This window comes from Melanerpes formicivorus, unplaced genomic scaffold, assembly GCF_026170545.1.
Source record: "Melanerpes formicivorus ecotype bairdi unplaced genomic scaffold, bMelFor1.0.p_v2 SCAF_9, whole genome shotgun sequence".
In the NCBI taxonomy this organism is placed as follows: Eukaryota; Metazoa; Chordata; class Aves; order Piciformes; family Picidae; genus Melanerpes; species Melanerpes formicivorus.
In genome coordinates, this window is record NW_027142361.1 from 14,437,767 (window position 1) to 14,452,187 (window position 14,421).

Here is a 14,421-nt window from a genome sequence, read left to right on the forward strand (position 1 = left end):
AGCATCAACTTGCAGGTCCCAGTGCTTGGCTCTGCTTTGCAAGCAGTGATGCCGACGTTAGAAGGAGGCGCCACGCTTTGGAAAAAGCAGCACCAGCTGTTGCAAGTGCTAGTAAGGCTGAGCCATTGGACATGGAGCATTCAAATAAAGCAACACCGCTGCTAGGCCAAACAAGAGGCTGAGCTCCTTTTGTCTCTGAAGAGCTGCTCACCTTTCTCGCTTTTCAACTCAGGTGTTCCAAAAACCGATGGCTGATTCAGGCTGTCTCACTGAAGGAGAAATGGGGCTGATCTTTGTTAACTGGAAAGAACTCATCATGTCAAATACAAAGTTACTGAAGTGAGTACTTATCTGCATTTTTATGCTTGCTTGCTTTTTCATCTTTACTCCCTTGTTCTTTTCCCCAGGAAGTTTGTGGGTTTACAGTAAATATTTCTGACCTTGCCGATTATATCCCTTTCATGTGTGCATTCAGAACAGCTAAATGAATTCAGACTCCCTCACAAAGAAGGGGTTGTTCCAAGAGGGGATGTGGGAACAGCAACAACTGATGCACATTTGCTGGAGTACCTTAGAAATGGAGCCTATGTGAAAGCATGTGTACTGGAGCCATCCTTCCTGCAAAGCCACCATCTAGTCTCTGAAAATAAACTTTGGAGAGACAAAGTGGCTAATAGTTCATTGAAATGGGATGATGGTTGAATGTAGAGATTGATACCAGAAACCTCAAAGGAGAGTCCCAGTCCCACAGACCCCATCAGGCAACTTGTTCTGCTCATCGAGTCGTGCCAGGGACTTCCTGGGGTTCCAGGCTGGACTCTGCACCGCCTGTGTTGCCTAAGGGAATTCACCTCTCAGTCTTATGTCCTTTCAGAGATGAGTGTTGTAAGGATCTTGATTTAGGTCTCACAAACTTGGCAGCAAAGTTGGATGGTGATTTGTTTCCTCTTCAGAGCCTTGCGAGTGCGTAAGAAGACAGGAGGAGAGAAGATGCCGGTGCAGATGATTTGGGACATTTTAGCAGCAGAGCTTGCTCACATGCAGGCCTACATTCGATTCTGCAGCTGCCAGCTTAATGGAGCTTCACTGCTGCAGCAGAAAACTGATGAAGATGCTGATTTCAAAGACTACTTAAAGGTATCTTATTCAGTAGCTTTTGTGCCTTCTCCTTTCCTTAGTGACAGGAACCCATCTAACTATCACCAACCAGATCAAAATAACCCAGAAGAGTAAAATCCTGCCAAAATAGCTAAGAACCTGCCAAGGTGTGTTTGTACAATGACCGTGGTTAACACTGTTTGTGCTTTTTACTTATATACCTGTGTCTCACTCTAGCTAACCTATTACTCCATTTCCCACTTCAGTGTAATGCTAACCCCACAAAGCTATGGTGCTGCTGTTAGTACGTTGCCAAAAATTCACACTGAAGGGGTAAGAGTCTATGACATTGAAATAAAAAAGCTGTAGTTCCGAACGCATGTGCAGTTCAGTGGGGTGTGAAGTGTCTCTGAACAGTGGGGTTGCAGCTGGGGGCAGGGATGTGCTGTGAGCATCAGAGGTGGGCACAGGGCAGAAATAAGTAAGCAGCTGCTGCCGTGCTGCAGTTGAAGTGGTGGCTTTGAGAGCATGAAAGGAGAAATGCCAGAACTGTTGACATCAGGAGTTTGTTCCTTTCAGTGCTTTTTTAAACCTGCTTGGAGCCTGTAACATTGGCATAAAAGCTGGGACAGTTTTGAGTGTAAGGATTCTGCATGAGCAATGATTCTACAGCTTATGCTGGCACAGTGTCTGGTTACAGTGGCAGCACTGGCTCTCCTGTCTATTCTAGACACAAGTTTTGTTGGCTTACCAAAAAGTCTAATATTTTGTAGGGTGCCTAGAAGAATGAACCTGGTCAGACAGCTTCCAGTTTTCAGTGCAGCGAGGCAACTGTTTGTTGTTCAGTAATGCAGTGTCTGTTAAATCTCTGGGTTGCACTACAGAAACTTGCCTCGGACCCTCGCTGCAAAGGAATGCCCCTCTCCAGCTTTCTCCTGAAACCTATGCAAAGAATAACCCGCTACCCTCTGCTGGTAAAGATTGTGAGTACCCAACAGAGCTTCTGTAGGCGAATGCTTTCAACTTTGGTCTTGATAGTGAAAGCAAAAATAAGCCTTGCTCTTTTATGGGGATTTCTCTGAGAGCGTGGAGAAACACTACCTGTGCTTACCTGTGGTTTTAGCTTGTTTTCTCCCTTTTTTAATCTGTACCAGATTCTAGAGAACACTCCAGAAAATCACCCTGACCACAGTAGCCTCAGGCTTGCCTTGGAGCGTGCGGAGGAGCTGTGCTCTCAAGTTAGAGTGAGAAAGAGAACTCGGACAGGCTGGAATGGATACAGGCCCACGTCCAGTGTGAAGGTCTTGCTGAGGTAGCCACGTTGATATGCTGTAGGGTGGGGACTTTGCCAAGTGTTACAGTTTGAGCTGGGTGCCCCCCTGCAATGTTTACTTCCTGTGTCCAGAAGTTCAGCCCAGAGGGGTGGACACAGGAAATTATGTAGTATTTCATACCACAATCCTTTGCACCACTATAAGATCCAGTGCGGAGTCTAGCACTATCTCTTTTCTTCCTCCTCCGTCAGCCGGTAACTGGGGAGATGTCTCCTGGCTTTGGGCCTGGCTAGGCCCAAGGCCACGGGGGGATGGGCAGTCTCAGATCTGGCCAGCTGAGACTAGCCTAGCAGTGGGAGGGGGAAGAAAGAGCCCTGGGGGTCTCGGGTGTACCCTCAGGTGGGGATGGGATCTCTCTGGGTCTGTTTTGGGGTTTTTTCTTTGTCACTGTGCTTTTGGCTTTCTGTAAATGTTCACTGCTTTCTATTTAAACTTTCCATCACTTTTGCAATCCGTTTGTCTGAGTGTTTATTGTTGCCAGGGGTGGGGAAGGGGGCTGCCTCAACCCAGCACATTCTTGGTAGCAGAGGATGGTTGAGGTGGGCAGAGTATCTGCCCCCCAACCCCTTTACATTCTTGGCGAGCCAGCCAGGAGAAGGAGTTGGTTATTGTGGCTACTCTGCAGATCAGATTGCAAAAGATAAGAGAGTTTAAATTTAGTTCTGGGCGTCGGTTTGGTTTTTTGGCAGTTGGGGGCTCGTGTTGTTGTTGGGGCGACTGTGTTAAGTTCTTGTGGATTGCAGTGGGACTCCTGGTGCGTGACCGGTGGCAGAGAGTCTCTCCTGCTATTCCAAGCAGGGGTGGTTCTTAACCACCGGAATGGGGGCACCGCTTGAGAATGCGGGACCTGCCTTCCCCCACCTTTATTCTTTGCGGAGCGGTAAAAGCGGCAGGGAGTGAAGGGGGGGAGGAGCAGTGGCGAGCAGATCAAAGTCAGGTCCGTTCTCGCTGCGGGGTAGGGCCAGCCGCGGCGAGCGGGCGAGCTCGACTCCCTATGGGCGAACGGGGACTCCAGCTGAAAGCTGTTCTCAAGGGCCCTGAGGACGTGCTCATGGCTTTTGCTGGATGAGGCGTTTGAATGCCCGAGGGGTGGAGGCGATTTTGATTCTGTACCGCGGCGGCAGAGGTGGGCGGAGCCCTGCTGTGCGCTCGGAGCGGCGGCGGCAGTCCCCGGCCGTCCGCTTGAGCTGCGGTGGCGGCGGGACCGGCCGTGCGCTCGGAGCGGCGGCGGCGGTCCCCGGCCGTCCACTTGAACTGCGGTGGCGGCGGGACCTGCCGTTCGCTCGGGCTGCGGCGGCGGTGAGCACAGCCGTGCGCTCGGAGCGGCGGCGGGGCCGGCCCTAGTCTCTTCCCCGACTTTTTCGGACGAGTTCCGAAAATGGCGCCGAGCACCTGGCTCCACCTCCCTTCTTCTCACTAGGTTGTGGTGCAGCCCCTCCCTCCGCCAGGGGAGGGTTGTGTTTTGGATGCTGTCACGTCTCGGTACGCGAACGCCTAGCGGGAAGGCGGTGTACTGTGATAAGCATCTGTAGAGCCTCGGGCCGCGGCTGGAAGCGGTCAGCACTGGGCTTGGGATAGGTCCGTGCAGGGTTGTGAAAGGCTCAGCGTGCTGTTTTCCTGGAGGGGTGGAGAAGCAGTTAGAGCCTGATTGTTCTGACTGGCTTGCCCCAGGGGTGGAAACATGCCGCTGAGTAAATAGAGATGGGAATAAAGGTTTGGTTGAGAAGTTGTGAGGTTCCTTCCAGGTGACCAGGATGTCCAACGGATCCAAGAAGAGCTTGCACCGCAGAAGAGTGAACTCTGCATCGCTGAGAGGTTCTACTAGATGAGGGAAGAAGAACTGGAATGGACGGACACTAGAGCCTGAATGAGAGACCGTTTGGGTGGACGCCCAGATGAAGATAGGGACTTCGCCGAACATGTCATCGGAAGATTTCTGATTTAATGATGTGTTTGGGTGCAAAGATTATGGTATGAAATAAGGGGTGGTATGTTACAGTTTGAGCTGGGTGCCCCCCTGCAGTGTTTACTTCCTGTGTCCAGAAATCCAGCCCAGGGGTGGACACAGGAAATTATGTAGTATTTCATACCACAATCCTTTGCACCACTATAAGATCCAGTGCGGAGTCTAGCACTATCTCTTTTCTTCCTCCTCCGTCAGCCGGTAACTGGGGAGATGTCTCCTGGCTTTGGGCCTGGCTAGGCCCAAGGCCACGGGGGGATGGGCAGTCTCAGATCTGGCCAGCTGAGACTAGCCTAGCAGTGGGAGGGGGAAGAAGGAGCCCTGGGGGTCTCGGATGTACCCTCAGGTGGGGATGGGGTCTCTCTGGGTCTGCTTTGGGATTTTTCTTTGTCACTCTGCTTTTGCTTTTCTGTAAAAGTTCACTGCTTTCTATTTAAACTTTCCATCACTTTTGCAATCCGTTTGTCTGAGTGTTTATTGTTGCCAGGGGTGGGGAAGGGGGCTGCCTCAACCCAGCACACCAAGTCATTTCAGGAAGGCTGGGGGAGGAAATAGGAGACCTCGCTCATGTCCATTACTGGAACACGACAGCTCACCACTGGCTGCATAAGGAACTAGGGCTTCACAAGCCCAGAAGTTCTGTCCTAGTTCTATCACCTAATCATGCATCCGTAAGAGGGAACCTGACTGCAGGCCCTTCTTAAACACAGCTTCTGGATGACAGAAAAGTGTCCATGATGTAAATGCCTTCATCTGGTCAGATTCCTGCATATAGCATTGGTAAAGCTAAAATCTACTTGCAGCTGGTAGTAGAGCTGATAGCATGGCAGGTTATAAAACTGTTTCTCTTCTCTTCATTTGTGACTCATTAAACAAAACAGAAGAGTACTTGGAACAGCTTCAGCAGTTTCCACTGTGAAAGAGGAGCAGGAACTGATGTCTGCATTAACTTGCTGCTGCTAATGGGTTTTGTCTCTCCTAGCAACCTGTCTTCAACTCCCTCACAAACTGCTTGGGGCCACGGAAACTCCTGCACAGTGGCAAGTTGTACAAGGCCAAGAGCAGTAAGGAGCTGTACGGCTTCCTTTTCAATGACTTTCTCCTGCTGACCTACATGGTTAAACAGTTTGTGTCTTCCGGCTCTGATAAACTGTTCAGCCCCAAATCTAATTCCCAGTTCAAAATGTACAAAATGGTGAGTGAGTGAATCAAGGTGCCCCCTGCTTGTGTTGGTAAAGTGAGGCCTGGCTTCTGGTGAGGAATGCTGTTCTCCCTGCTGGGATAGCTGTCTGGCTCTGTCTGATCTTTCCTGTCACATGGGCATGTACTAGCAGGCAGCATGCATGAATGCTGTTTGCTTAGTCCTCAGAAAAGGACAGGCCTCTGTGTCATGCCTTAATAAATGCTTCTGTCCACTCTGGAGTGAAAGGGCATGTGGTGGGTTTGGGAGGGTAAGGCCGAGAAGCCTCCTCCCTTCCCCCTTGTAAGGTAAAAGGGAAAAAAAATTGAAGGGAAAGGAAAAAAAAACTCACAAGCTGAATTAGCAAAGCAGTGGAGCTATATTTACAAAGCAATGTAGGGAATGCAGGGGAATATTTACAAATTTACAATATCTACAATATATACAAAGATATACAACAGAGCAACACAGAAATGAGAGTGACCCCCCTCGGCAGAGGGGTCCCCCACCTCCGCTCTCCCCTCTCTTCCCCCCCTTTCCCCAGAATGGGATAGAAAGAGAAAGAGAGGAAAAAAAATTAGAAGCAGTTTGTGTTAATTGGAAAGGAGTTAATACAGGCCTTATCAAGTTTGTCAGTTTGAAGGCCGGAGCCTTGGCAGAAAGCCCAGCACAGAGAGCTGCAGCACGAAGAAGAGGCGGAAGCAAGACTGACAGAAAAGTCGTGGAAATGTCCAGTTCACTCCCAGTTCCGAAGGTGCTTCCTCCCACTCTCCCAATGAAATTAGTTTAGACTATTCCTTCCGTTTACCAACTTCCGTCCACCATATTCCCTTTCTTAAGGGGGCAACGTCAACCGGCCACAGGGCAGAAATAGCATCATGTCTGAGCAGCTGAATGGGATGTTTAGAACCAGGAGCCTTGACACGGGTTTGTACAAGTTCCTGTATCCACAAGAACATGCCTGTCCTTCTTTAGAAAAAGATAAAAGGTGCAAAACTTGGGTCTCTGTGTCCAGACTCTGTGTTCTCAAGATTCTGGAGTTTGGGAGAGAAGTTTTAAGTATCAGGGCTGCTTTTCATCAGGGAACCTGAGAAATTCCCAGGGTTTCCAACCTTCATTTTCCCTAGAGTAAAATAATATATTTAAACATTCTCACAGTTCCCTTATTGTCAGGGTGATGATGCTACTGTGATGTTTGCTTTTCTTTCAGCCTGTTTTCCTCAATGAAGTCCTAGTGAAGTTGCCCACAGACCCCTCAAGTGACGAGCCAGTTTCCCACATATCACACATCGACAGAGTTTACACGCTTAAAACTGACAACATTAATGAGCAGTGAGTAATGAAAGGGCAGATCTGAGCTCAAACTTATTGATCATGGCTGTAGGCTGTTTCCAGTGGGCAGGCATGGGGGTCTCTGAGTTCAAGAACAGAGCTTCATCTTTTGGTCAGGAAATAGACTCATTTTACTCTAATTTGAATTACAAATTTTCTGATTGTGTTCTCCTTTGCAGCAGCTCTTGCAGTGGAGTACAGTCACATCCACTGCTCCTCAGCGTTACAGGTGTATAGAATAGTTTAGAGCTGCAAAGACCAGCATCTCATAGATTCTTCCCCCGTTCTGGTCAGTCTTTAGTGAAACAGCAGTTTCACTTTCATTTATTTAGGCTGATGTGGAAATATGGCATAAGCTTAAATCAAAAAACTCCATCATATTAGTGCCTGGAGCTGACTTGATTCGTGATGCCTTTGAAGTCCAGTGGGGGGGGGGGGGGGGGGAAATTTTGGCAAAAGAGACTGGGGCAGAATTGCCAGTACTGAAGAATTTCCTGCCTGTGGTGTGACCCTGACCATAGGGATTGCTCTTTGCAGTACTGCCTGGGTCCAGAAGATCAAAGCAGCATCAGAGCAGTACATCAAAACTGAGAAGAAGAAACGTGAGAAGGCCTATCAAGGTATCTGCTGAGTTATTTCCCACTCATCCATGTGGACACATGGGCAAAACTACTGCAAGAAGGGGGCCGCTTTAACGACCAATTTGATCAGCGGATTCCACTTTATTGAGCATCAGACACATCTTATATACAGTTTGCTATAATTATGCCCACTTGGCAACATACTATTGGTTTCTCTCTAAAAGGTTACATCATTGTTTTCACAACTCTGTGGAATTCTTCCATCCGGCCTAATTGCTCTCTTTCCCAGATCTCGCCTCCTCCTTATCTTGCTTGCCTCCCATCTCAGGGGCAGCTGGGTTTCAGCATACCAAGCAATCAGCACTTTCTCACATCTCCCACTCCGCCACTATATTATCAACAGAGAATTCTTCAAGGCCTGAATTGCACAGGTGTTCCTGGGACCCATGTCCCCTCTTGCCCGACAACAATTCCCCCGTTTTTCTTTTGTGCAAGTAAGGCCTTGGAAGTTATTCTTTGAACACTTTGCATAATACAATTATAAACAAGTTTAACAATAATCAAAATGAGTACAATGATACCTAAGAACCTTAAAACTTACTACTATAATTAACAAACATATTAACATTAAGTCTGGGTATCCCTATCAGACATGTCTGAAAAAGTTCAATCAATTCATTATTACCTGTTATGTTGCACCTCTATTTTCTCTAGGATGGTCAAAAATCATAATTTGTTTAATGGTAGCAAGATTTCTTTAATCTGTAAAGGTAGATCTGGCCAGGCTCTAGCTTCACAGACAGAAAACTTGCAGGCAATCAGCAAGAGCAAAAGAGCTTCATTGCTTTGCCCAATATAAAATTACCCATAATAATGTGTTTTTGGTCATCCTAGTAATACTGATCTCTTATTGGTACCAACTTCACCCAAAAAGCAACCTTACAATAGTTTTCTTCATCTTATATAGTTTCATCATCTATATAAGCAAACTTATGCTAAATAGAAGGGAGGCATATGATAGTCTTAGAATAGGTGGTCAAATCCCTTCTCCCTACATTCAGTGTGGTAAGGGTCAAAGCATCCACTTTCACACATGCTCAATTGTGCAGGCTTCTTATCTGAAGAAAACAAATTCCCAGTTCTGAATGTTTATCTTTAAGACAGCTCCTTCTCAGCCGTGATGTCTCCAATTAACCAGACAGTGTCCTTGCAAGTCTGCAAGAGAGGTTTCTTTCTCTTTACCCTCTAAACAGGCCTCACAAGATCCTGACCCTTAATCCCAGTGCACTCTAAGTCTTACAATTTTGACACAAATCACCAGTATATTCATCACAATTCCCCCCCCTTTTTTTTTGTTTTGTCACCATTGATTTGTGTTAAAATTTCCAGATATTTCAGAACCTTCTTAATTGGATCATAATTAAGTTCATCTGTTCTGATCACATTCTGATCATAATTCTCTACTTGTAACTCATTGACATGAGCAATCTTACTTAAAGGTCTTAGTATTTTGTAACAACAATTACAATGAATTACACAGATCAGTATTACAATTATTCCAACAGGTATTGCAAAGAATTTTTTAAAGCAACTTATATTCGATAAGCAAGAAGTTAACTTATCCCATATTCCTTTAAATCCACAAGAAGTATCATCCAAAGAAATCTGATGTAATATCTGATTGTAGTTTACAATCGCCTGTAAATCTGTTTCCACTCGTTTATCTAGATTAACATAACTATAACAACTTACATTTATGACTATACATACACCCTCTTCCTTAACATATAAAAAATCCAAAGCTAATCTATTCTGAGTAGATATTTTTGAGAGACTATTGATTTCAATTTGCTGCGCTTTTATTGCATCTGTGCTTGCATTTACTATGATTTCAACTGTAGCAGAAAAATTTACCATTGCTTTTTCAAGTTCAAGTCTTTTCTCTCCGGTCTGATCAAGATTCCACACATGGGAACATGGTTTTTGATTTCGATTGGACTACTTATGTACAAATAGGGTTAGGATCAAAATTAGGCTCCACCAAGTATATGTAAACTCTGCCTCCTCGGCCTGCTGGGGTGCAACCAGCAGCCGGGTGTATTTTCTTCTCGGCAGCAGTTACATTCTTCAGGAGCCCTACAGATTTTTTAACTCCTTAACCCACTTCAAAATTCCATTTGGAGTCTCTTCTCTACTTCCTTGGTTAGTTTGTTTACCATTTCCCATTGTGCTTTTGTTATTTCAATTCTTCTTCCTTCAAAATCTTATGTCTCTTACTTTTCCTTTTACTAATCCTTTTAATTATTCCTGAGATTTCCCAACTAAAATTTCTCTAGTCTTTATTTCCCACTTATGCCAATCCCTTTCAATAATTTTCCATGGGGATTTAAATCCTTTTTCTCAGCACAAAATAGGTTTTCTGTATTTACCAGCCCAAACTGCCTATTTTCAAATTCAGCATTCAGGACAAAATATTTTTTTGATTGATGCTTTTGACCCCAGATTATCATAACAGTTATTGTGATCAATGTTCGACTTCATGGGAAATGCTGTTTCCTCTTAGTCTTGGTTCTTCTGCACATTAGTGAAGGAATAGTTGTTAAAATTAATACCTATTTGCTACAAACCTTAACTTATGCTAATACCAAAAATCCTTAAACCCTTAAAAAACTATGTTAAAATTAATCCATCAAATCAGTGTCTAAAAAGAAATAAAATTGTTACATTAACTAAAAAACACTTTCCAAAATTGAAACCTGTTTATACATTCCTTAACTATATTACATGGAGCTCCTTTGAAATGCCTAGGCAGACAACTAAGAAGGTTCGAACCAAAAGAAAATCTTACAATTTGAACTCTTAACTAAGTGCATACACCTTACTGCAATTACTATGTACTAAATACCTGTAAATACCAAATGCTTACTTATTCATTATGCTTATTAGAAAAACTTAACAAAACTCTAAATAACAAATCTCTGAAAGACGTTACAATCAGAAATGACAAAATGAGTACTGTTGCTTTAAATCAAAACAGAGTGGTGCGGCTAAAGCCGCTGCGGGGGAAAGGGGTGGGGGCTGCTGCCGTGGCAGCTGCTCCGCTGCTACTGTCGGTGCTGTCGGTGTCGGTGGTGCGTCAGCCGGTACCGCCTTGGTCGGAGCCGTCGGTATCCACGGGGGCCGGCAGGGCTCGCGGGAGGAGTGCGGTGGCAGGAACGCTGTAACCGCGAGCCTCCAAGCGCTCCATTTTTTCTAAGAGGGGCCGTAAAGCAAAGTCGGCGCTGTTTGAATTCCTCGCTGCCGGTATTGTCTTCCGAATCCGAGCCGTCGCTGGCGATGTCAGAGGAAGGTTCCCCGCTGTGTGCAAACGGCAGTGGTGACGGCTGGTAAACGCGGTGTGGTCGCCGCAAGATGTATCGGGGGCGGCCCCGGTCGATCGGTCGACAGTTCTCAGACACATCTTTCAGCTGCAACTCAGATACACCTGGCGCTGCATCTCGTCCTGACAAAGTTGCTCTAACTGCAGCAGCCATTCGCTGTTTCAGTTCGTAGGTTTTAACACAGTTCATGCATTCTCGCCACGACTCTTGCAGCTTTATAGCAGTTTTATCACCATCTATAACCAAGTCCCACAACTTGTTCCTGTATTCTCTCCAACAAGCTTCATCAAAATAACTATCTCCGCTAGGGAAATGCCCTAAAGCGGATCTATGGGCCAAAAGTCCAGGCATTACTTTAGACGATATCTCCGCCTTACGCTTTTCGATGACACTGTATTTCGTCTGATGACTGCTTATAGGGTCGGCCTTGCCCTTCCGAGTTTGTGCGCAAAGGTACTAAGGCTGCCATAACCTGTTGACTATGCTCAAGCTGTTTTGTCATTGTCATTGACAACACCTCAGCCTGTCTCTGTAATCCCTTATCAATCACCTCCGTCAACGTGGCCATCGGATTGCTTGGCAAGTCCTGAGCCCTCTGCAACAATTCAGCTACCGTCCATCTAGGATCTGCTGATGTAATAAGCTGTTGCGTCTGCTGGTTCCCATTCTGCATTAAACACTGCCTTAAAATTGCCTCTCGGATACCTTCTCCTACGCTTGCTGCTCTAAGTGCGGCAAGCAACTTATCCACAAATTCACCAAGAGGTTCCTGTCTACCTTGCTTAATTCCCATATAGTGAGGATTTGCATTTCCATCCTTCTGCTTGTCAAAAGCCATCCTTACTATCTGGGCTGATGCTTGCAAAACAGGCGGCTGTAAAAGTGCCTGTAACTCTGGTCTCTCATTCTGTCCCGTTCCACACAACTGATCTACTGTTACACCAAATAATGGATCGTTTTGCTGTCTTTGTACTCCAGCTGATTGTCTAGCTAGGTGTTCCCACTCATTCAAAAATGTCATAAATTGAGATGCTGTTAGGATCAGGTTCATAACATTATAAGAATCTCTAGGCAACATATTATAGTTCATGTAAATAAAATCAATCATCTGTCTAGCTGGTTCAGATTGAACCCCAAACTGACTTGCAGTCTGTCTTAATTGAGATAACAATTTCCATGGCAATTGAGTTACATCAGCCTGAAAAACATTTTGCTCCCCAGGGACCTGTGTATACATTACTGGAAAAGCTTGATGTGAAGCAGCCAGCCGGCTAAGCCCTTCCTGATCTCCTTCGGCGTTTAAGTGTTCTGCAACCCTTCGCCAATACTCTGTGTGCTTTCTTACATGATCTTTAACACCACCTCCAGGATCTATCGCCCTGTTTGTCTCCTCTCCCTCACCTACTTTCTTCTCCTGTACAATTTGCTCAGCTAAAAGAGACGGGGAAGGCTCCTCAGCAGAGTCCTGTGTTACAGATTGTAATTCGACTCTGCCACCTAGTCCTTTTACACACGCAGCCTTCTCCTTTCTTAAATAATCCTGAACCTCTTCTGACAAAGGCAACCCAGCATGTGTAACACTTGCTCCATTTGGGTCCGTATAATCTAATCGTACCCTGGCTTGATAAGCTGCCACTTGCTCAGCACGATGCTGATCCAATGCTGTCATAACCATCTTCCACCATTTTCCACACTCCTTTGCTCGTTTTTCATCACCTAAGCCATGCAGCCACAAGTCTTGTCCAGACTTTTTCCATTGCAATCTTTCAAACACCTCATTTGGGTCCTTAAAATATCCTAACTCTTCTGCATAGCTTAACAGCGGCACCAACTCCTTTGTAAAATTTAACTTACACTGTCGCTTTTCTAAAAAGCATATAAATAAATCATACGCTGCCTGCCTATCCATATCCGTATTTAAACGTTAATACCTGTGCGCACAGTCCTCGTTTAAGCAGTTTCCGGCTCTACAGCGTCTTCGGCTTCAAGGCTGTCTTCCCTTTTCTTGCAGCCTCCGGTACTGCTATCCCGGGCCGGCCGTCTTCTTGCCTCCCGGCTTACTGCGAATCTCTCAACGTCCCGAAGAACTTCTTAAACCCTAACGTTTGTCTTCATTAGGGTCCCTGTTCGGGCGCCACTTACTGCAAGAAGGGGGCCGCTTTAACGACCAATTTGATCAGCGGATTCCACTTTATTGAGCATCAGACACATCTTATATACAGTTTGCTATAATTATGCCCACTTGGCAACATACTATTGGTTGCTCTCTAAAAGGTTACATCATTGTTTTCACAACTCTGTGGAATTCTTCCATCCGGCCTAATTGCTCTCTTTCCCAGATCTCGCCTCCTCCTTATCTTGCTTGCCTCCCATCTCAGGGGCAGCTGGGTTTCAGCATACCAAGCAATCAGCACTTTCTCACATCTCCCACTCCGCCACTATATTATCAACAGAGAATTCTTCAAGGCCTGAATTGCACAGGTGTTCCTGGGACCCATGTCCCCTCTTGCCCGACAACACAAAACCTTTTCTGGCAGCTGCCACAGTGTCTGTGGAGGATTTCCCTCTTCATATATAGTGCCAGATTTTACAGTTGTAATCAATCCATTTCTTCCCGATTTCTCTGTTTCCAGCTCGCTCACAGAAAACTTCAGGAATAGGACGCTTGATGGTGCATGTGATTGAAGCCACAGAACTAAAGGCCTGCAAGCCTAATGGTAGGTGAAGGGAATAATGTCAAATCAATTCTGTTCCTACGGTGTCTGGAAAGGCTTCCTGAGAGGAGCTGGGTGATGTGGGAAGCACTGTGGTGTCGGCTACAGCTTCAGAACAAATTAGCCATTATTTAATAAATTCAGAGACTGAGTGAAGAACCAGCTGTATGCTGCTCTAGGCTATAGAGGTTGCCTGACCCACATCTTCTGAAGAGCAGCACTGACAAGTGTCCAGGCAGCCTGCAGATGGGGAGGGAGGTTTCTGCACTGCAGAGGTGTTTTACTGCTTGTTCTGTGTTTAGGGAAGAGCAACCCATATTGTGAAATCAGCATGGGCTCTCAGAGCTACACTACAAGGACCCTGCAGGATACTTTGAACCCCAAGTGGAACTTCAACTGCCAGTTCTTCATTAAGGATCTGTATCAGGATGTCCTGTGTATCACCATGTTTGACAGGGATCAGTTCTCACCTGATGGTAAGTGTGCTCATTTGTTTTAGGGGAAAAAATTGCTTTTTTGGTGACTTGGAGTGCACTGTTCCAAGAGCCTGCAGGTACGACTGCTTCCTGTGTAATGCTGCGTAAACACAGTGCCTCCTTTTGAATACAAAAGCTTCAACAGCCTTCCAGAGCAACAGCTGTGGGCAGTCAAGTTTGATCCCACTCTGAATTTTGTGTCAGACACAGAATTATTATTTTGTGTCAAACTGGGAAGACAAAGAATTTGAAAGCAGAGGTTTCTCTGTTTCACTAGAGGTGCCCAAAAATAATATGCTAGGTTATTTGCCCAGCAACACCTTGATAAGCTTCCTTTGCTTGGCAGCTGAATGCAGTTTTGGC

At 45.8% G+C, this 14,421-nt stretch overlaps 1 protein-coding gene across 1 annotated transcript in view; it reads left to right on the forward strand.

Moving 5' to 3' along the window:
* Window positions 1-14,421, forward strand: part of ITSN2 (intersectin 2) — a 103,772-nt gene that overhangs the window by 87,256 nt on the left and 2,095 nt on the right. Inside the window, 10 exon segments of the mRNA XM_068143121.1 lie at window positions 233-339; window positions 954-1,137; window positions 1,983-2,081; window positions 2,253-2,340; window positions 2,343-2,410; window positions 5,378-5,590; window positions 6,786-6,907; window positions 7,445-7,527; window positions 13,502-13,585; window positions 13,885-14,058. Coding sequence (XP_067999222.1) covers window positions 233-339; window positions 954-1,137; window positions 1,983-2,081; window positions 2,253-2,340; window positions 2,343-2,410; window positions 5,378-5,590; window positions 6,786-6,907; window positions 7,445-7,527; window positions 13,502-13,585; window positions 13,885-14,058 — 1,222 coding nt within the window.